Raw genomic sequence first — 22,297 nt, forward strand, 5'->3', positions numbered from 1 at the left:
CCAGCTCCCATCTGCTCATACACTGGCCTCTGTGACCCTCCTCTCTCAGCCTTTCCTCCCACAACTGATGAGCTCCTGCCTCTGCTTTTCCAACCCTTCCCCTTCTGCATTAGGTCCCACCTCTCTCATACTCTTTAGAGCCTCTCCTCTCTCATCTCAATTTTTTTTTTTTTTTGAGACGGAGTCTCTCTCTGTCGCCCAGGCGGGAGTGCAGTGGCCGGATCTCAGCTCACTGCAAGCTCCGCCTCCCGGGTTTATGCCATTCTCCCCGTAGAGACGGGGTTTCACCATGTTAGCCAGGATGGTCTCGATCTCCTGACCTCGTGATCCACCCGTCTCAGCCTCCCAAAGTGCTGGGATTACAGGCTTGAGCCACCGCGCCCGGCTCTCAATTTTTTACCTTCTAGATCATTCCATCCATAAACATGCTCCAGTTCTTCCCAAGATAAAAAGAAGAAAAAAACCCAACAATTCTGCTTCCATCTACTGGCCACTCCCTTTACAGCAAAACTCCTCAAGAGGCTATACTTGCTGTCTTCTCTGCATCTGCTTACTCTGTATTGTACCAGTTCCCATCACTCCCCAAGGGGGCTCTTATCAAGGTCACTATCCTAATAATATTCTAAGACTCTATTCTATTCTTGGTGTTTTCCTTGCTTGACTTAGCATCTGTCAACCAATCCCTTGTTCCTTCTTGCAATGCCTTCTTCGCTCAGCCTGCAGGACGCCTACTCCTTTGGTTGTTCTGTCTCTCCCATCTCCTTTGCTAGTTCTTCATTGTCCCCATTCTGAAATCAGGTCACTCCTGCTCTCTACGCACACTCATTACCTCATCCAGTCCCAGTCGGCTTTAAATAACACCAATGTGCTGATGGCTTCCAAATGCACATTTCCAGCCTGGACCCCTCCCCCTTGAACGCTAGTCTCACATAACTAACACTGTGCCGGACGGCTCCACCTGCAGATCTAATGGGCATTTCAAATTCCATATGCCTAACACACTGACAGGGTGGCCAAAATTAACATCACTGAGAGGGGTGGACGATGGACACCGTGTGTGCTGCTGGATATAGTAACTTGAGAAGGACACACCAATTATGTAGTATTTCTGGCCAGGGATGCATAACCTAAATATAATCATTTAAAAAAAAATCAGATAACGCTAAAATGAGAAACATAAAATAAAGATATAGACATACATATACATACATACACGATGTGCTTCTTAAAGAAATGTCAACTTTTATAAAAGACCAAGAAAGTTTGAGAAACTGCTGAAAATTAAAAAGATACAGCAACTAAAACGAATACGTGATCCTGAACTGCATCTTATCATACTGGACATATTAGGATAATTGCTAAAGGGAAATTGAACTGTAGGCTAATATACTGTATTAATGTTAAAATTCCTAAATTCGTTAATTGTACTACGGTTATGTAAGAAAATAATTTTGGCCGGGCGTGGTGGCTCAAGCCTGTAATCCCAGCACTTTGGGAGGCCGGGACGGGCGGATCACGAGGTCAGGAGATTGAGACCATCCTGGCTAACACGGTGAAACCCCATCTCCACTAAAAAATACAAAAAAAAAAAAACTAGCCGGGCAAGGTGGCGGGCGTCTGTAGTCCCAGCTACTCGGGAGGCTGAGGCAGGAGAATGGCGTGAACCCGAGAAGCGGAGCTTGCAGTGAGCCGAGATAGCGCCACTGCACTCCAGCCTGGGCGACAGAGCGAGACTCCATCTCAAAAAAAAAAAAAAAAGAAAATAATTTTATCCTTAGAAAATATGCACTAAAGTATTCCAAGGAAAAGGCACCTGATAGAAACAACATATTCTCACGTTTCAGAAAACAAAGTATATGATAAATATACTATAATATTTTTAAATGATGAATTAAGTAAAGGAGTACAACCGGAGTTGTCTTTATTATTCTTGTAATTTTTATGTAAAATTACTTCAAAATGCTAACTCTAAAGAAGAACCCAGTATGTCCAAACCAAACTCTTGATCTTATTCCACACTTCCCTCCCTAAACCTGCCCTCACATTTGTTCCCCCTTTCAGTAAATGTCAATTCTACTCTTTCAAGTACCAAGGCCCTACACTCATAATTATCTATGACTCCCTTATTATCACCTTCTACAAATAAGCATTGAGAAAATCTTGTTAATTATTCTCTCAAAATATATCCCAATCCTGACCACTTCAGATTCTAACCACCATTTCTCTCTTGGCTTCTGTCCTTGCCTATCTATGAGCTTTTCTCAACTGTGAGTAGCAAGAGGGATCTTTCTGACTCCTAACTCCCCAAAGGCTTCTCTTTACATCCAGAGTAAAGGCCAAAGTCCTAACCACTGCCCCACAGGCTCTATGCAACCTGGCCACCCTCTATCACCTGTCAATCTACCCCCTACCTTACTCTCATTCAATCCACTTCAGCTACAGTGCCCTTGTCCCTGCAACATGCCAGCCATGCTCCAAACTCAGGGCCTTCACACTTGCTGCCCCATCCACCCCCAAACATCAACAGGGCTTGCTCCCTCCTGTCTCCTTCCCTCTCAGTGACCACCTGTATGAAGTTGAATCCCCTACCTTATCATGCTCTAGGTCTTTGTTTCTTGCTTGGTTTTTCTCAACATTACTTATCACTGTATTTAAAATATAGTTAAGTGCTCAACAAATATTTACGGATATTTGACAATAGTCAAAAAACTCAGAAAATAAAAAAGACAAAGATATGAAAAACATAAGAGAAAAAGAAGAGACACAGAAATCAATCCACCACAAATTCTAATATCTGACCAAACGGATTTCTAGAACAAAAATCTAGTTTAAAACAAAGAGAAAGCTTGGCGTAAAGGCATACTCCTGTAGTCCCAATTACTCGGGAGGCTGAGGCAAGAGGATCACTCAAGCCCAGAAGCTCAAGTCTAGCCCAGGCAACATAGAGAGACCCTGCCACAAAAATAAATAAATAACAATAAAGTAAATAAAAGAGGGAGGAGGAAATTATTAAAAGAATAATACAAGAGAATTCAGGTTAAAATGGCTTATTATGGCACAATGAATTAAAAGGCCCACACCTAAAAACAGTTATGACATTTCAACAGATCAAAAATAAACAGTAATGCTTTTACAGCTTTTTCAAAAGGAAAAACAACAACTATAAAGGGCTAAGAATCAGAAGCACCAGACCTTCCATCAGCAACAAAAAGCACAGAATCCTATGGAACTCTGCTTTTGAAGTTCTATGTGAAAATCAATAACCCTCAGGGAATCCTAAACCCAGCTGTCAATTAAGTGTGAGGGTAGGAGAAAAAACACAAAAGGAGATAAAGTTTACCTTCTATGTCTGCTTTTTGAGAAAGTTACTAGAGGATGTTTTCCAGCAAAATGATTAAATAAGCCAAGAAACAAAGGCAATCCTGGCAGTTCTGGGTCTAACCCAGGAGAGTAATGAAGAAAATGCCTGGGTGGTAGCCGTGCTGGAGAACTGGAGCACAACTGCGGGCTGAGGCAGAGGGGTGGGAGGCTAAAGAAGGCATCTGGAACAGGGGACTCCAGAGGTACTATACCACCCTTCAGAAGGGAAAGGACGGAAGGATGCAGAAAAGACAGACAATGCAAGAAAACAAGCAATCCAAACAGTCTAAGAAAAACAAAACAAACAGTTAATTTCTAAAAACTGACAAAAGAAATGTGGCATAGTCATACAATTTAGAAATATGGAGGTACCCCATAGAAGAACTAAAAATAGAAGAGTTAAAATGATTCCCTCTGGGGAGAAGACCTGAGGTGAGGATGACCAGAACAGGAAAATATAGCTTTACTTTACAAAATCTCTGTGCTGCTGACTTATTGGAATCATATAAAGACATAATTGTGATAAAAATTTTAAAAATGATTTTAAGAGACTCATAATAGCTTACTAGGTTCTTATTTAGGTCAAAAGTGATGTATTCTTAGGTCAATGATTCCAGGTACTCCCAATACTTACTGAAGAAGTTCATTTGCCTTGAGTATAAAAGAACCCACAGCAGTTATAGCATCTAAAGGGAAAAAATAAATAAATGTCATTTGTCAAATTAAGTAAACTGTGTTTAATGTATTCCACTGAGAAATTACATCACTACCTTCGATTCCTGCAGCATCTAGTCCAAGAGGTTCATATTTTTGCTTCCATGAAGCCATTCCTTTCAATTCACTTAAATGGTATAATAAAGACTCCGAGCCACTATCCAAACAGAGCAGAAATAAATTAGTATCATGACGATCATCAAGTGACTACCTTGCCTGAATACTTCTAAATTTTCAGAAATAAAAACTGAAAAGTAACTTTCATTTTCTTTCCATGAGAAATAATTATTTCTCAAAACTGTTCCTAAAAAGTGCAGCAAAACCATCTGGTCAATGTGACCACAGAGATAAACAAATGACAAGATCAAATTTTGTAAGATGATCAAATTGTGTTCCACAGTTAGTCCTGACCCTTTTAAGATAGTCGTATGGCCATCTTGTTCACCCAACTACTACACAGTCAATGTTCAATAAATATTTCTTAAGTTCCCATTTTAGGTCAGGTACCGTGCTAGATACCGGGGACATAATGGTGAGCACAATCAAAGGGTCTCATGGCACTCACAGTATAACAGGGAAGACAGTCATGACCACACAGTCATGCAGTGTACCATTCCAACCACTATAAATGCCTTGAAAGAAACACACAGGGTGCAGGCATAACAGAAGAACCCGAGCTAATCTGGGATTCAGAAAGGCTTTCCTGAAGGAATGAATGTGAGCTGAGAGCTGAAGAATGCATGTGAAGAACAAGGTGGGACAAGAGGAATATACAAAAGCCCTAGGTGGGAGACAAAACATCAAGCTGGAGAAACTAAAAGGCCACCAGTGTGGGCGAGGCAGAGAGGCAGGTATGCTAAAGGCCACACAAAGTTCTCCATTCTAGGGGAAGGCATTAGAAGCTTTTAGGCAAGAGAGAAATATGTTTAGCTCCACTGGGGAAAACATTCAAAGGACAATGTGTACTGAAAGAGCCCAACTAGTCCAGAGGGTGCTACAGTGGTCCAAGGGAGGGGTGATGTAGTTACGGCCAAGGACTCAGCATATAGGAATTTATCAAAATTTAAACCAACCACCACCTGGTGTGCTGGCTCATGCCTGTAATCCCAGCACTTTGGGAGGCCGAGGCAGGTGGATCCCTTGAGGTCAGGAGCTCAAGACCAGTCTGGCCAACATGGTGAAACCCCTTCTCTACTAAAAGTACAAAAATTAGCCAGGCATAGTGGTTCGTGCCTGTAATCCCAGCTACTTGAGAGGCTGAGGCAGGAGAATCGCTCGAACCTAGGAAGCGGAGGTTGTAGTGAGGTGAGATCATACCACTGCACTCCAGCCTGGGCAAGACTCCATCTTGAAAAAACAAAAAACCAAAAATCAAACAAAATAAATCAAACGCTCAGCATCTACTTGTAAACTGCTTCAATGAAGTAGCTATGGATAGAAAAAGCATGAGATTTAAAAATCTAGGATGAAGTCTTGGCTCTGACACTTAGTAACTGGGCCAGCCATAAAACCGATTCTAAACTTCTGTTTCCTCTTGTGTAAAATCACCAACACCTTGCCAAGATATTAAACACATAAATATACAATATTCTTGGTAAACTGTAAAATGTTAATCTCACTGTTCAAAAAAGGGATATATGCCTTATTTCAAAATATACTTCATGCTTAGTTGATTAAGAAAAAAACCCAGATAGGGTCTAGCCTGGTGAAAAGACGTTGGAAAATTACTTCGAAAAGCAGAATTATTATTGACTCTTTCAATCTTGGGTACAGGAAGATTCTTCTAAAATGCCATGCAACAATTTTAGCTAGAAGATGCTTAAAAAGAGAATGACAGATGAAGAGAAGGCGGCAGAAAGAAGGCCAATGCCAGGTACGTGTGGATACGATATCAAAAAATTCTACGTCACCTTCATACCTCTGTAAGTGACTTATGACCAATTTTTGTATACTGGAGTATGATGACTCTATAGACTGGCCAAGCTTTTTTAAGCCCTAATTAAAAGAAGAAAACATATTTAGCATAAAATCAGGATATTACATGCCACTAGAAAAAAAATTAAGAATGTGTTCATAGCCATTTAAATACATAGATACATTAACTGTACCTTTACTGTTAACTGATTCATCAAGAGAGTCTGCAGTTCAGCACTACAATGAAAAACAAAGTATTTTTAGTCACTTCTCTACTGGAAATCTGAATGCATCACTTACAACTTTTAAATGTCAAAACACAAACAAGAAACAAAATAAATAGCCCAACAAAAACTTCTATGCATGTAACATCACATATACCCCATAAATATGTAAAACATTATATATCAATTAAAATATTATGTATCAATAAAAAAATCACATGCTATGACTATCAACTACTTTTCAAATAAATAATTACTGTTAAAAAAAAAGCAGAAGCAGAAGCACCTAATCTGAGTTTACTACCTTGCTTTCCCCCATAATAGCAAGTGCATGAACTCATCTTGCACTGATGTGGTGGTGGTCTTTTCCTAGAAAAAAGCGAAAAAAAAAATTGTGATATATGTATTTCTTAAATTACAAGCATACTTATTCAAAATTATAGGAGCATGACTCCCTTTCCTTGCCTTAAACTTTCATCAAATCCATAAAGTGATCATCTGAACATCAGTGACTAGAAGACAGCCAATCAGCTGTTCTAACACCTGCCCTTATTGTCAAAGCCCCACCAGCTCCACTTCACAATCCTGTCCCCACTTAAGTTGTACCAATGGGAAAAGAACCCTTTTTGCAAATCTGAGAAAGCAGTTTGAAGTTAGACGAAGCCATTTGAAAGAAATCATGATCTTAACCTTTTATGAATCAAACATTTTTCTCATGTACCTCAAAGTAAGTACATACATAATGCATTACTCTCCCCGTGGGAAACTTCAGCGGCTTTACCTGCACAAACTTGGTGAGACGAGAATCCATCTGCATTAGTATTTCTTCCCATGCTTCACACATACATGTTAGTGACAAATTTATATACTATTAGCAAAAAAGAAAAAAAATTGAAATGGTAAAAAATATTTAAACCAACTTGCTATCTAAATAATATGTACTTATGATCAAGTGTTTCAAAAAATCTAGAATTTACTTTCAATCACTGTTTTATTTTTATTTATTTATTTATTAAGACAGTCTTGCTCTGTTGTTTAGGTTGGAGTGCAGTGATGCCATCTTGGCTCACTACAACCTCTACCTCCCAGGTTCAAGCGATTCTCCTGCCTCAGCCTCCCAAGTAGCTGGTATTATATGTGCGTGTCACCATTCCCAGCTAATTTTTGTATTTTTAGTAGAGATGGGGCTTCCCTATGTTGGCCAGGCTGGTCTTGAACTCCTGGCCTCAAGTGATCCGTCTGTCTCAGCCTCCCAAAGTGCTGGGATTATAGGTGTGTGCCACTGTGCCCAGCCTCAATCACTCTTTTAACTCAGTTAAGATGAAGAAAAAGACTATAGCTTGGTCATCACTTAACAATGAAACATTCCACTGATTCTTAGAATTTCATAATAAAACACTCTTAAATTTTTATCTGTTAAAACAAGTATCTCCAAAGCTTTTTATATAAGATATGTCTTATCTACACTAACTGTCAAAATACTGGTTTAGTCAACTATTCAATTTTCAAATAGGATCCTTAAAAAAATACTGATCTCTAGAAACCTTTAATATCAAATAAATTAATGACTGTGGTAGAATGAAAAACATGGCCACAATTTTTTGTAGCTCCTCCAGTCAGATGTAGTAGAGTCAATTTCTTCAGCCCTTGAGTCTTGCTTTGACTAACAGAATGCAGCAGAAATAACGCTGTTGACTCCAGGACCCGAAACGTTTTTATAGGCTTCCACTTGTACCCTCGATGCCCCATTAACCACCACCATGTGGACAAGCCTGTGCTGGCTTGCTGGAGTATGAAGGATGTGGAGTAGAGACAAGATATCACAGCCAAGGGACACATATCAGCTGGCATGACCAAGTCTACTCAAGATCAGCTGAACCCTCCCCAGGTCACCCAAACATCTTGGCTGAGCTCAGCCTAAATCACCAACCTACAGATTTGGGAGGTAATTTGGGGTGAGATTATCATGAACAAATGTAAACTCATGTGAAGACTGTTTTTCCCACAATACTTTATAATGTAAATAGTATTTTATTTACAGGAATATTTTAAAAGATTTAAACTCTTCTGGAGGTGGAAAACAGGTGGAGTGGAAGTAGGTTCTCAAATTAAACGTCTTTTTCCTGCTTTAATAGACCTTATAAGATTATCTATCAGACTAGACACCCCTACTTCAGACAGCTTTACAAAACAAAATTTTGAAGTGTTTTATTTACAGAACTTTAGAAGCCAATAATACATATTCACATAAAACAAGCTCCAAATAAATACCTGTAACAGAGCTGAAATATGAGTAAACTTTCTGGCCATCCGAGTTACTTCAGGTAAGAAAGAGTATAACAGATTGGTTTCAAGCTGTAAAATCAAAAGAGTAAAGTGAGTCATCATCAGATGCACTTGCTGCAAAGTATATAATTTAAAGAATGTAGGTCAAACTATGTATCAGAAAGACTATGTCAGAATTGTGCCCTCTTCAAGCAGAACGGTTAGGAAAGTAACAGCACATAGCCTTAGGATTTCCTAACCTACACACAACCATACACAAATCACTCTCTCTGGGTCATCAACCCCTTCCGTGTAGAGAGAATAAATGTAATATAACATATTTTGCAACAGCATTACAAAGAATTTTTTAAATCACAAATATATGTAAAAACTTGAAGTATAAGGAATTAAAGGCTACTGATAAATATTGGGAAAATATCTATCAATGGTATATGAATTGTATCTCAATAAATTTGTCATCAAAAATTATCTGTTACCAACTTCACAGTAGTAGTGAATCATTTTATTATAACCCAAATGCAATCCTGGTGGTCATAGTTTCACATAACCTTAAGATGATGAGCAAATACGAACAACCATTACTATAGTGAACAGTAAATCAAGAGTTCTCTGACGCTCTGAACACAAAGAGAATGTTGGAAGGCATCACACACATTGCATCTTGCATCTTTTTTGTTCTACTTTTGTTTGAGAGTTCACACATACTTAAGTGGCTGGGATATTTAAGATGAAAACTTAGAGATGATTTCTTGGCAAGGCTATGATACTTTATGGGAGCCCAATTAGTTTCCTCAATCTACAATGCAGACAGCACACAATAAAGTGTTTTCCCAATATTAAGTGATCATTTTACACAAGATGCAATGTGCTAGTTAAGAGTACAGACTATGCAGCCAGATTGCCTAGCATCACTTTCCCATTCTGTGACGTCAAGCAAGTTCTGAATTGTGTGTCCAAGTACTTACTTATAAAATGGGGATAACAACAGTATCTGCCTATTAGGATACTGTGAAGATTCAAATCAATTGTTCTGAAGCATTCAGTATATGGCACATATTAAACAATCAATAAATATTAGCCTTTATTATTATCAGGGACAGTAGTCCTAAGCAAACACTTGGTACGAAGTCAAACTGGAATAGCAACAAATTAATATGGTCATTAACAGACCATCAAAACACTTTTTATGAAAACTGTATTGGAGCATGGGGAGAATAATACGGTATTCACTACAATAACAATATATTAGGATGTAGAAATTCCAAGCCGATTTTTTTGTATTATTTTAATGATCATTACAATACAGTGAGATGTGGATAAAAACCTATATAAAACCTGTTAAATACATATTCACTCTCTACTGTTATCAAGTTCCAATACTCACCTGAAAGTATGAAACTTCTGAAGCACCACTGGTAGAGACTTCTGTGACCACTGATAATGATTTCAAATCACTTGATAAACATAATGCAAGACAAGTTCCAGCAATCTGTAAAAGAGTCAAACCCCTTAGTATATTATCATTGCTAGGTTGAATCTGATTATCATGCAGAAAGCAAAACTTCAGAGCTTTAAAAAGCAGAAGCATATACTCCGAGCTCCAACCACACACATGGAGATGAAGGTAGGTGTCTGCCTGCATGTACCTTTCTAGTTACAAGGCCACAAAAACAACCTGGTTCCCTCACCCCTACCCGAGTCTCAAATCAAGTGCTGGAGAAACAACATATTCCACAGAGCCTACAATATTTTCTGCCCCTTTTGGGAGTGGTAAGAGTCAGATGAAAAAGCTATGGAGAAGACCGAGATGTAGCAACTATAGTAGATTCAGTACTGGACTTAAGAATGCTTCTGAAGATTTACATTCCAATCACAAATTGAAGCTCTTTTACATCTCACACTAGAAAAACATTAAATCATAATCAAGTGTATCATACTAATCTTTCTGTTAAGGAAAAAAACAAACAAACTTGACTAATTCCACAAATAGCTCCCAGTCTTTATAGACATATCACAATTATTTTATCTTACTAAGAAAATTATTCTCTGAACATTTAATTCTAAAAACCGAGACTGAAAAAAAACCTGGTGTTTTATTCTTTTTCCATAAGTACCTAGTATATTCTAAGAGAAATAATTTAGAAAGAGAAAATTTTAAAGAACTCTTACCCCCGTGACTCGAGCAATTTTAAACATTCCATAAGCATAAAGCTCAATAAATCCAGAGCTTCCTCCAAGGACAAGAATATTAAGCCTAATTAAAAATAATGCAACAAGCTGAGAACGAATCAACAACACAGATGATTACATTCTTAAACCAAGATATAAATTATTACTGCTTTCATATAATCTACATGCTAAAGCTCCCCTGCAGAGGAAAGTGAAACATCAAATCCACTAACACTCAATATTCAGTCGTAACAGGTTTATTCCTTTTTTCAAAGAACATAAATTTCCTCTAGCCTAAAAAAAACCAGCTTATGGTAAAATAAGAATATGTTATTTTAATAACAACTATATTTATGCACCATCAATAACAAAACAATCCTTTTACCAACTAATACAAAGTGCCATCAGTTTTATCATGGTTATGATGCTAAATATATTAAATGGGCTTAAAAAACATGAATACTTAAATTTTAGAAACTCTAGTACTTATATCCTTTTATTTATTAAACATATGTGATTATTATTAAAACTTGATAAAACGAAAGGCCACACAATAAAAACAATAATAGATATTAAAGTCTATATATTGTTTGAAGGTATTAATGTCAACAATGAGGCCAGATGTGGTGGCTCATGTCTGTAATCCCAACACTTTGGGAGGCCAAGGTGGGTGGATCTTCTGAGGTCGGGAGTCTGAGACCAGCCTGGCCAACATGGTGAAACCCCACCTCCACTAACGATACAAAAATTAGGCCGGGCACAGTGGCTCACGCCTATAATCCCAGCACTTTTGGAGGCCAACACAGGTGGATCACGAGGTCGAGAGATCAAGACCATCCTGGCCAACATGGTGAAACCCTGATCCTACTAAAAATACAAAAGTTAGAAAGGCCTGGTGGCGGGCGCCTGTAGTCCCAGCTACTCGGGAGGCTGAGGCAGAAGAATCACTTGAACCAGGAAGGCGGAGGTTGCAGTGAGCCGAGATCGCGCCACTGCACTCCAGCCTGGATGACAGAGACTCCATCTCAAAAAAAAAACCAAAAACAAAAAAACAATGAAATAAAATGGCAAATTAAGGATTTGCTCTTAAAGCTTCTGAAAACTGCCTCAAATATGAAATAACTTTAAGAAATTAGACTTATTTATCTGTAAGACTTACCTGACGTCTCCCAAGAGCTTAATAATTTCATCAGAATTTTCTTCACTAAAATATACAAATAAATTGGGTCATCTTTCAATTCTATCTTTCTAATAACAACAGATTATCTTACTTGAAAACAAGAAAAGGCATATCTTACCTAAATATTTTTGAGGTGTTGCTATAGCTAGAAGGAAACAGAGATTAAGGTAAAAAATACTCTTAGCAAAAATACGTATTTTTAAATGCATGAGAAAATTGTCAGTGTTAGAAGAAAGAGAAATCTGCAAGATTAATTTAAAGAAACCAGTGATACATACTTTTTTGGCAGTGTAGGTAGTTTAGGTAAGAGGAGATTTGATTCATCCTCAGCATTATAAAATGATGTGAGAACACTAAAAAGGAAAAAATGAAAGTATTATAAAAAACACCAAAGATTTTACTTCTCTTACCATTTTTGTAGACGTGGGGGTCTCATTATGTTGCCCAGACTGGTCTGAAACTCCTGGTCTCAGGCAATCCTCCTGCCTCAGCCTCTCAAAGTGCTAGGATTACAGGCATGAACCACTGTGCATGGCCTACCGTATGATTTAATTATTGGTTCTATGACTTATATACACTTGTGGATTTAAGACTCCAACAGGTATATGAGACTACACCATGGCTTTTGAAATAGTCTTATTTTCCCCCTTTTCTTTCCCAATTCTAACTCCAAATAAGGTTGGAAATAAATGAGTGAGCAAGTAAAAAAGTGGTGATTTAGCAAGTACTTTTTCCTACTTTAACAAAAAGGAGCTGTCTTAAGAGACCCTGGAATCTACACATAACATTTCTAAACTGTCAGTAGGAAGTATGTCGGGAATACACATAGCAGATAACTGGGCTGGAATAGGACTTACATGATATGCTCTGACCCTCTAACCTTCTACAGATTGACATAACCATTTGTAATCCTTCATGATCTGATGATGGATTTATCACTCTGGGTTATCCGCAGTGAATTTCAAACACCAGGTCAAACCCTTGTCATTCAATTCTTTCAGGCTTCCCTCAGGAAAGCTGGCAATTAATATTCAGGATTTACAAATTCATTTGATACTAATTTAGTATAACTTAATTAGAAAGGAAAAGTTAATACAAAGAAAATTACCGTATTTCCCCAAAAAAGAAAAACAATTTTTGTTTTCAGCATTAGCCAAAACCACTGATTCCTCCAGCCTTCTTCACTATAACCCTGGTGTATTACTTGACTATACAGACTAAGGCAGAATTATTTTTATGAAACAAGGAAACTATCAGGACCATGGACAAAGAAAAAACCTGTTCAGCATTAGAACAAAAGGCTCAACTTAGCACTTTTCATATTCTAAGAATACTTGCTGAGACAAAAAAAGTTCAGATGATATAAATCATGAAATGGAAATTAATATATGTATTAATTAACATAACTTTAAAATTACTGATTGGCAAATTGAGGTTGTTTTCCATTTCACCATTTTATGGAGCTTTGTTTTTTGTCTCAGTAACTATTTTTGGAGTATGAAATGACTAGAAAGAGGAGAAAACTCTTAGCTCTTCAGGTTTACTGCTCCGATAAGAAAATACAGGCCTATCTCCTTCAACTGTGCTTCCCTTCATCCTGCTTCCCAGATACTGCATTTTGCACAAATTAAAAGTTTGTGGCAACCCTGTGTCAAGCAAGTCTATCAGCCAAGCAAGTCTATCAGCCAAGCAAGTCTACTGGAGTCCTTTCTCCAGCAGCCATGAGCTCACATGTGCTTCTGTGTCACATTTTGAAATATTTGCAATACTGCAATTTTTTTCATTATTATAGTATTTGTTATGGTGATTTGAGGTCAGTAATCTTTGATGTTACTATTGCAATCGTTTTGGGGGTACCACAAACCATGGCCATATAAAGTGGTGAGCTTTGGCCGGGTGTGGTGGCTCACACCTGTAATCCCAGAGCTTTGGAAGGCCGAGGAGGGCAAATCACTTGACAGGAGTTTGAGACCAGCCTGGCCAACATGGTGAAACCCTGTCTCTACTAAAAATATAAAAATTAGTTGGGCGTGGTGGCGCACACCTCTAATTCCAATTACTCAGGAGGCTGAGGCAGGAGAATCACTTGAACCCTGCAGGCAGAGGCTGCAGTGAACCAAGATTGCATCACTGCACTCTGGCCTGGGTGACAGAATGATAACTGTGTCTCAAAAAATAAATAAATAAGGCCAGGTGCTGAGGCTCATGCCTGTAATCCCAGCACTTTAGGAGGTCGAAGTGTGCGGATTACCTGAGGTTGGGAGTTCAAGACTAGCCTGACCAACAAGGAGAAACCCCATCTCTACTAAAAATACAAAATTAGCTGGGCATGGTGGCGCATGCCTATAAATCCAGCTACTCGCGAGGCTGAAGCAGAACAATCACTTGAACCTGGAGGTTGTGGTGAGCTGAGATGGCATCACTGCACTCCAGCCTGGGCAATAAGAGTGAAACTCCGTCTCAAAAATAAATAATAAATAAAAATAAATTTTTAAAAATGGAGAGATGTGAGTGTTCTGACTGCTCTACTGACTGGCCGTTCCCTCTCTCCCTTCCTTCGCAGAGGACTCCCTATTCCTTGAGACACAATATTGAAACCAGACCAGTTAATATCCCTACAATGACCTCTAAGTATTCAACTGTCTCACTTTAAATCAAAAGCTAGAAGTGATTAGGCTTAGAGTGGAAGGCACGTCGAAAGCCAAGATTAGGCCAAAAGCTAGGCCTCTTTTGCCAGTGTGCCAAGTTGTGAATTCAAAGGAAAAGTTCTTAAAGGAAATTAAAAGTGCTACTCCAGTAAATCCAAAAATAATAAGAACGTGAAATAGCCTTACTGCTGATATGGAGAAAGTTTTAGTGATCTGGACAGATGATCCAACCAGCCACAACATTCTGTTAAGTCAAAACCTAATCTAGAGTAAAGTGCAACAAGTTGCAGCTTCCTCTCAGCACTTTCATAGAATTTCTGGTGGAAATAGCAAGAGAACCAGAATTAGAAGTGCAGCCTGAAGATGGGACTGAATTGCTGCAATCTCATGACAAAACTTGAACGGATAAGGAGTTGCCTCTTATGGATGAGCAAACAAAGCGCTTTGTTGAGATGGAATTTAGTCCTGGTAAACATGCTATGAGCAATGTTCAAATGACAAAGGATTTAGAATATTCCATAAACTTAGTTGATAAAGCAGCAGTAGAGTTGGAGAGAGCTGACTCTAATTTTGAAAGAAGTTCTACCTTGGGTTAAATGCTATCAAACAGCATCTCATGCTACAGAGAAATCTTTCCTGAAAGAGCCAACTGATGTGACAAATTCCACCGTTGTCAATGTTAAGAAATTGCCACAGCCACCTTAACCTTCGGCTGCCACCACCCTGATCAGTCAGCAGCCATCAGCACCAAGGCAAAACCCTCCACCTCCAGTGAGATCACCACTCACTAAAAGTTCAGATGATCATTAGCATTTTTTAGCAATAAAGTATATTTTAACTAAGGTACATACTTAATTTTTTTAGACATGATGTCATTGCACACTTAAATGTACCATAGCATAGTACAAACATAACTTTTACATGCACTGAGAAACCAAGAAATTCAAATGACTTGCTTTTATCGCAATGTTCATTTTATTGCAGTGGTCTGGAACCAAGCCCACAGTATCTCTGAGGTATGCCTACAGATGTTTATCAGAAGGAAAAAAAAATCTAAGAAAGCATTAAAAAATTTCATCTTGATAAACTGAAACCAAAATTTAAATGCAACACACATACACTTAATACTCAGATACTCCTAAGTTTCCATTTAAAAAAATTAAAATCTCATGAATATCCTATGCCTACATACGTTTTTCTAATTACCTGCTTTCTACTGTCACTTCCATCCAATGCATACAGGAAACTGGAGCCTCCACGGAAAAAGAGTGTAAGCTCTCAGGTTTTTCTACGTCACACAAAACAATTTTCTTGGTATCAGCAAGAGCAAAGGCCAAAACTAAAATAAGAAAAAACAATCAGAATAAATTAGTGTAACATCTGAGAAAAATAAATGGGTATTTCACTTATTGCCCAGTTTTACTCTTTTAAGTTCATCTTAATCATGGCAATTTTTGACCTAAACATCCTTCAATATTTTAAAAACTAAAAAAGAAATATTTGCATATATTGTAGTTACATTATTATCTAAGCTTATTTTCAAGTGCTCAAACTTTATAGGGTATCTGCTACTTTCTCACGTATCACACTTAACGTCTTACATATCAAAGTCTCCAGACTGAAACCCTGTTGTCAAGCAGAAAATACAAAAGAGGCTTCCACAAATAAACAATTATATCTTATCACATGTCTAAAAGGTAAGCGGTGATTCCATCTGCTTTGTTCTTGGAATGCTTTTTATTCCTCTTTTATGTTTCTAAACCATGGTGGGAAACGAGGCCATTAAACACACATAAATCTTCCTTTGAGTGTGGCTGAATTTTCTAGTATGGTTTCTGTACACAAGTCATTATTTCTTCCTAATATGCAATTTAAGAATTTAAGAATTTCCAAAAAGAGGGCCGTGAGTTTCACCGCATATCACCATCACATGCAACTTTGTCAGATGTGAACCAATCCCAGCCTTCTTAAAAACAATTTAAAACAAACTTGATCATTATCTAACAAAAAACATATTTTACTGTCCAAAAACATGAGATTTTTAAAAAATGAATAACACAACTACCTAAATACATTTTAACACACACTTTTATGATTTATCTTTGAGATTCCATGTTTTTGAATGATTTAGAGCAAGATCTCATAACTACTTATAAAAGTCCTCTAATCTTACACATATTCTACATATACTCCAAGCAAAGCGACTACAGAATGCGCATAGAATGTTTAAGACATTCCTGGAAATTCCATTTTGGGACTTAATCTAAGGAGCTACTGGCAAAGTTCTTCCCAGTGTTCAGAATGTTTACACAGCATTGTTTATCAAAGCTAAAAACTGAAAACCATCTAAATATCTGGGAACAGGTTTAGTAAATTTTGTAAATTTAGTAATTTAGTAGATAAATACAGTGGGTTAGTATGCAATTAACATTAATGTGGTAAATCCATCCACACTGACGTGGGAAAAAGAAAAAGAAAAAGCTACACAACAAAATGGCATGCACCAAATAACTGTCTTTTGATAAAACTACATATAGATCTCTACATGTATGTATTTTATCGGGAAATATTGGAAAAGATGTTCACCAAAACAGAACAATTGTCATCTCTAAGTGATCTGCTTTCAGGGATTTTTTTTTGAAACAGAGTCTTACTCTTGTAGCCCACGCTGGAGTGCAGTGGTGTGATCTAGGCTCACTGCAAACTCCACCACCTGGGTTCAAGCAATTCTCTGCCTCAGCCTCCTGAGAAGCTGGGATTACAGGCACCTGCCACCATACCTGGCTAATTTTTGTATTATTAATAGAGATGGAGTTTCACCATATTGGCCAGGCTGGTCTTGAACTACTGACTTCATGATCCACTTGCCTCAGCCTCCCAAAGTGCTGGGATTACAGGCATGAGCCACCGCACTCAGCCTAGGGAATTTTTAAGTACTTATTTATATTTATCTAGGGACAAAATTAAGCAATGAGGGCCAGGTGCAGTGGTTCACACCTGTAATCCCCAAACTCTGGTAGGCCAAGGTGGGCGAATCACTTGAGGCCAAGAGTTCGAGACCAGCCTGGCCAACACAGTGAACTCTTATCTCTACTAAAAAACACAAAAATTAGCCAGGGATGATAGTGCACACCTGTAGTCTCAGTTACTCAGGAGGCTGAGGGGGGAGAACTGCTTGAACCCAGGAGGTGGAGATTTCAGTAAGCCCAAGGTTGCAGTGAGCTGAGATCGCACCACTGCACTGCACTCTAGCCTGGGCGACAGAGTGAGACACCGTCTGTGGGGGGGCGGGGGCGGGGGGGGAGTAATGAGGAGCACATATGTTACAGAAACAATTCACTTTTTTCTTAAAGCACCAAATACAATTTTTAAATAGTTTATATTTATCTACAGAAAAATTAAGCAAAGAACAACACATATTTTACAAAAACAATTTGCTTTTTTCTTAAAGTACCAATGATACAAATGAACTTTACATTGTAGTTTACAGCATTTTACTGCACTGATCGTATGTGTACAACAGTTCCAATACAGACTGTCATTGTAAAAACATTACATGGAGAAGGAGAGTTCAGTCACCAGAGCCATAACAGGCTATAACATAAGAGGGTGCCAGAAGAAAGATCACACACAGAAATGGACGGTATGGGGCCAAAGCTGATAGTGCCTCAGGTGAGGCAAACACACATGCACCAAGGGAATATGTGCCACCCATTTCGTGCGAAAATATATTGTGAAAGAAGAAGGCCATGATGGCTTTGAACTAACTCACTGGCGAGTGGCAAGTGGTGCTTGGGCCAAATAATACAGGACAAGATGACAGTGGAAAGAACAAAACCAAAACATTTTGTATATTCCATCAGATTTCACTTTGGAGTTATCTCTGCCGAGAAGCTAGATTTTATTTAAGAAATATCTTTGCCAAGAAACAAGATAGCAGAATTACTCTGAGTTCTACAAAAATATTTTAAGGTTTTTTTTTTTTAAAGTTCTCAAACTGATATTTATAACTCTAACATATACTAAGAACAATAAATCCTTTCTGAAAATGGGCTTTACAGAACACTGTGAAAATAAAAACATATTTTTTGTAATATTATCATTACGTTTGCCATCTGGTCTCCATGCCAGACACGTCACCTCCTTTCCTGTATTTTCATTTGGCGGAAAACTCCAAACTCGATGAAAACTGGCCAGTCGATGAAGTAAAACCTAAGATAAAGCAGATATAATGGCAGGAAATTAAAAATCCATTTCCAAAAGTAAAATAAACTTAGATCCTTACTAAAAATTTTTTTAAATGACCATCTCTCACTTAGGTATCAGAAGAATAGAAAAAGACAACAGTGTCTGATGAACACAAGGTCTTTTAAAACAAATGGGTGAAACAAGGTCTAATTTAATCCTGTACCTAATCTTTTTTTGTTTTGTTTTGTTTTGTTTTGAGACAGAGTTTCGCTCTTGTTGCCCAGGCTGGAGTGCAGTGGCGCAATCTCAGCTCACCGCAACCTCTGCCTCCTGGGTTCAAGCAATTCTCCTACCTCATCCTCCCGAGTAGCTGGGATTACATGCATATGCCACCACACCCGGCTAATATTTTATTTTTAGTAGAGATGGGGTTTCTCTATGTTGGCCAGGCTGGTCTTGAACTCCTGACCTCAGGTGATCCATCTGCCTCAGCCTCCCAAAGTGCTGGGATTACAGACGTTAGCCACCGCGCCTGGCCCTGTACCTAATCTTTTATGTCAATGGGAGACTTACCTTTTATAAAGAAGAAGGCTGTCCAAGGTGATAACCAAAAAAGAAATAAAAGAACACAAACACCACTAAAAAGGTAGCTAGCTGTAATATAGTCAAATTATACTAAGCTTGGAATTTGTCCACGTGGCACCTAATTTCAGCTGTGTCACTCACTAGCCATAGATCTTAGACAAATCACTTAACCATTCTAAATCTCCATTTCCACACCAGTAAATTCCCACCTTGGAAGGTCAAAATGTTGCCCAAGAGCTCTACGACTGCCCCTGTAGCAGCTTCTATACAACCACTGACAGTAAGGAAGAAAAGGCCTCACAAAATGCACACGCTCCTCCAAGACCCCTCCCCATCTCCATACTCAGCTTCACCACCATGACCCTGCCTTATCTCACAGCTCATAGCACCCTTCACTCCGGGTTACATCATCTCCTGGACTTGACCCTCTCTTTCCTGAAACCATTCCTGCCATTCCTTATTTCTGAAACCCTTCCTCTGCGCTTTCTACAGCTCACGGTCAGGTGTCATCATGAAATTAATATCTTCATACTTTTCTCTGAAACGTGCCTCTCACCTGAGGACAATGCTTCCCTGCAGCCTTGCTAGGTGGCGGCCATTTTGTATCCCACAGCCCCTGTACAGCTACTCTTGGGCAGATGAAGTAGCTGTCTTCCTTGATGCCTGATGCCACTTCTTCTCTTCTTGAAAATCTCCTAACTTTGAATCACATGTAATCACACCATACCACCGCTATCCCTCTTAACTGCAGTCCTCTACAGACCCCTAGGCCATTCCCCTCATTCCTTGAAGATCTGGATACCTGGCTCGCTCATGCTTTCTAGCAACACACTCAGCCTCATTTTTGGTGTCAAGAGCTATGATGTCCTAGCTCTCAATGACCTTTCCTCCAGTGATCACATCTTCTGCTGCACTCAGCCACTCTCAGGGTCACACCCCTGGCCTGGTCATTACCAGCAACTGCAGGGCCACCAAAATCTCCATTTCAAACTTCCCACTTTCCATCCACCGCCCCTCTTTCCAGCTCATCTCTACAACACTCAACTCCAATTCTTTGACCTCACCAGGATACAGTCTATTGAATCTACCACCTATTTACTGTCCCTCTCCCCTGCCTTCACTTCCTTCCTTCATCAGGTTAGAACCCAAAGTTCAGAAACACAATCACTCCCCTTGCACATAACTTCAACTCTCTTTCATCTTTCTCTTGCTTTGCCATACTTGCAAAACAACAATACTGGTTAAACCCAACGATGCCTGCACCCACACAGCCGAACAGAACTGAGCGAGACACATACAACCTCATTCAACCAGTGTCTCAAATAACAACACCGATCTTGTGTGGCTCTTAACACTGACTGGCAATCCTATTAGGCTTCCCAATTCCACCTGCCTTGTCAGCTTTTTCATACCTCTTCTTTCTCAAACTTCCAATATATTCTTCTCCATCTTCACCCACAGACAATACCCTTGCTTCTTCACTGAGAAAATGGATATAATAGTGCCCTCTATCACACCTACCCATCTGATTGCACGGATGTGCCTCCTGTCTACCTTCCCTCCTACTTCTGTGGCTGTACCACCTGCTGCTCTCTAGAGCCACAACAGAGCTTCAAAGCATCCCGGCAGTGGAGGGAGACGAGATTTCATTGAGGGCCCTGAAAAATCAGACATCAATATCCCGGGGACTGGATCATGGTAGGTAACCTGGTGCTGTAGTCTGCAGGGTGCTACGATTTCCTTATCACCTAGTTTCGAAATTTGGCTCTATACAACTCTCACCTGGCCAGATAACTCTCAAGCCAGAGATGGAAAGATGCACAGGTGAAGGTTTCCTTACAAAATGGCTGGCAGGTAATAACTCTCAGCAGAAAGTTGGGTACAACTGGCTTATACTCGATGAAGTTTAATGTGAACAAGAAATGGTGATAACACTCATGCACGTTCTCTCTGGAATCCAATGTATCCCTTCCTTGTCCAACTTAAAGGTATTTTTAGTGGTGGTTATCCTACCCGTAGTATAAAACGTGCACAAGAGAAGCCAGATTCTTAAATATATCCTCTGTGGCAGCTACATGCATGCACTTCTGCAGCTGAAGTTTGATAATAACTCTTCCTTCTGCCATTAAAACTGTAAGCAAACTTAGGGCAGGGTCCCCGGATCTACCACTATGTCTAGCTCATGAGTGGCACATCGTGCGCTTTTTTAAAAGTTCATTTAATTAATAAACCAATGAGTGAAGACGACTTGGGGAAGCAAGATTGCGTGAGATGTTAAGCTGTGTGAAAACTGTTACTTTAGCCATAAAAGTACTGAAAATAGCACAGACATCACCTTTCGCATATATACTTAAAGTTTGCTGCCGTCCTGGGAGGCAAGGGAGGGGTAGCAGGTGGCCCGCCATGTCTGCAGAAGGAGAAACTGAGGCTCCGGCCGCCTGTGGCCCGAAAGAACAGGCTCGGGCTCGGTGTTCTTGGGACCCCGGGAGCAGACCCAGCACAGGCAGGCTCCCGCCGGCTCACTCACCTCGCCCGCTGTGTTGGCCAAAGCAATGAGATCCCGCTTGGGCGACCAGACCAGGAAAATAATCTCCTGTGGGAGCTGCTTCTCTCCCACCACCCGGAAGGACGGGAAACAGGTCGGAAAACGCAACATGGGGACGGCCCTGCAACGACACCCCAGTAAGAGGCCGGCAGGAGCTCCCGGCCCTCCACGAGGAGCCCCGACCGCGGCTGTACCTGCAAGAGTCCCCACTGGCGACTCACACAGCCCCAGCGACCTCACCCCTCCCTCTGCCGGCCGCGCGCCACAGCCGCCAGACCGCCCCGCCCCGCCGCTGTCGCGCGCTCCAGGCACTTCCGGCGTCGGGACTGCCTCGCGAGAGGAGGAGGCGGGGCGGGGCGCGCACCGGCCTTGGCGGGGCTGAGAGCCAGACGGGACGGACGGGGACGGGGCGCGGTGGGCGAGGCGGGGAGCAGCGAGGGGCGGAGCGAGGTGGGGGTAGGATGGAGCCCGTGGGCGGGGCAGG

General features: G+C 39.9%; 1 protein-coding gene across 3 annotated transcripts in view; it reads right to left on the reverse strand.

Moving 5' to 3' along the window:
• The window catches only part of ANAPC4 (anaphase promoting complex subunit 4), a 40,064-nt gene extending 17,850 nt beyond the window's left edge, over window positions 1-22,214 (reverse strand). For 2 of the 3 annotated variants that reach the window (XM_023223022.1, XM_023223021.1), the window contains exons 1-16: window positions 22,008-22,209; window positions 21,796-21,934; window positions 18,602-18,707; window positions 15,702-15,834; window positions 12,126-12,200; window positions 11,966-11,992; window positions 11,827-11,871; window positions 10,668-10,752; window positions 9,883-9,987; window positions 8,484-8,567; window positions 6,994-7,080; window positions 6,517-6,581; window positions 6,183-6,225; window positions 5,993-6,069; window positions 4,131-4,231; window positions 3,995-4,046 (exon numbers count right to left, since the gene is read on the reverse strand). In XM_023223022.1, coding sequence (XP_023078790.1) covers window positions 3,995-4,046; window positions 4,131-4,231; window positions 5,993-6,069; window positions 6,183-6,225; window positions 6,517-6,581; window positions 6,994-7,080; window positions 8,484-8,567; window positions 9,883-9,987; window positions 10,668-10,752; window positions 11,827-11,871; window positions 11,966-11,992; window positions 12,126-12,200; window positions 15,702-15,834; window positions 18,602-18,707; window positions 21,796-21,924 — 1,214 coding nt within the window. In that variant the 5' untranslated portion in view covers window positions 21,925-21,934; window positions 22,008-22,209. Of the gene's footprint in view, window positions 1-3,994; window positions 4,047-4,130; window positions 4,232-5,992; window positions 6,070-6,182; window positions 6,226-6,516; window positions 6,582-6,993; window positions 7,081-8,483; window positions 8,568-9,882; window positions 9,988-10,667; window positions 10,753-11,826; window positions 11,872-11,965; window positions 11,993-12,125; window positions 12,201-15,701; window positions 15,835-18,601; window positions 18,708-21,795; window positions 21,935-22,007 lie in introns of all 3 variants that reach the window. The other variant, XM_023223023.1, reaches the window with a different exon arrangement.
• Between the last annotated feature and the right edge of the window lie 83 nt (window positions 22,215-22,297).

The sequence above is a fragment of the Piliocolobus tephrosceles genome, chromosome 3 (assembly GCF_002776525.5).
Source record: "Piliocolobus tephrosceles isolate RC106 chromosome 3, ASM277652v3, whole genome shotgun sequence".
Lineage (NCBI taxonomy): Eukaryota > Metazoa > Chordata > Mammalia > Primates > Cercopithecidae > Piliocolobus > Piliocolobus tephrosceles.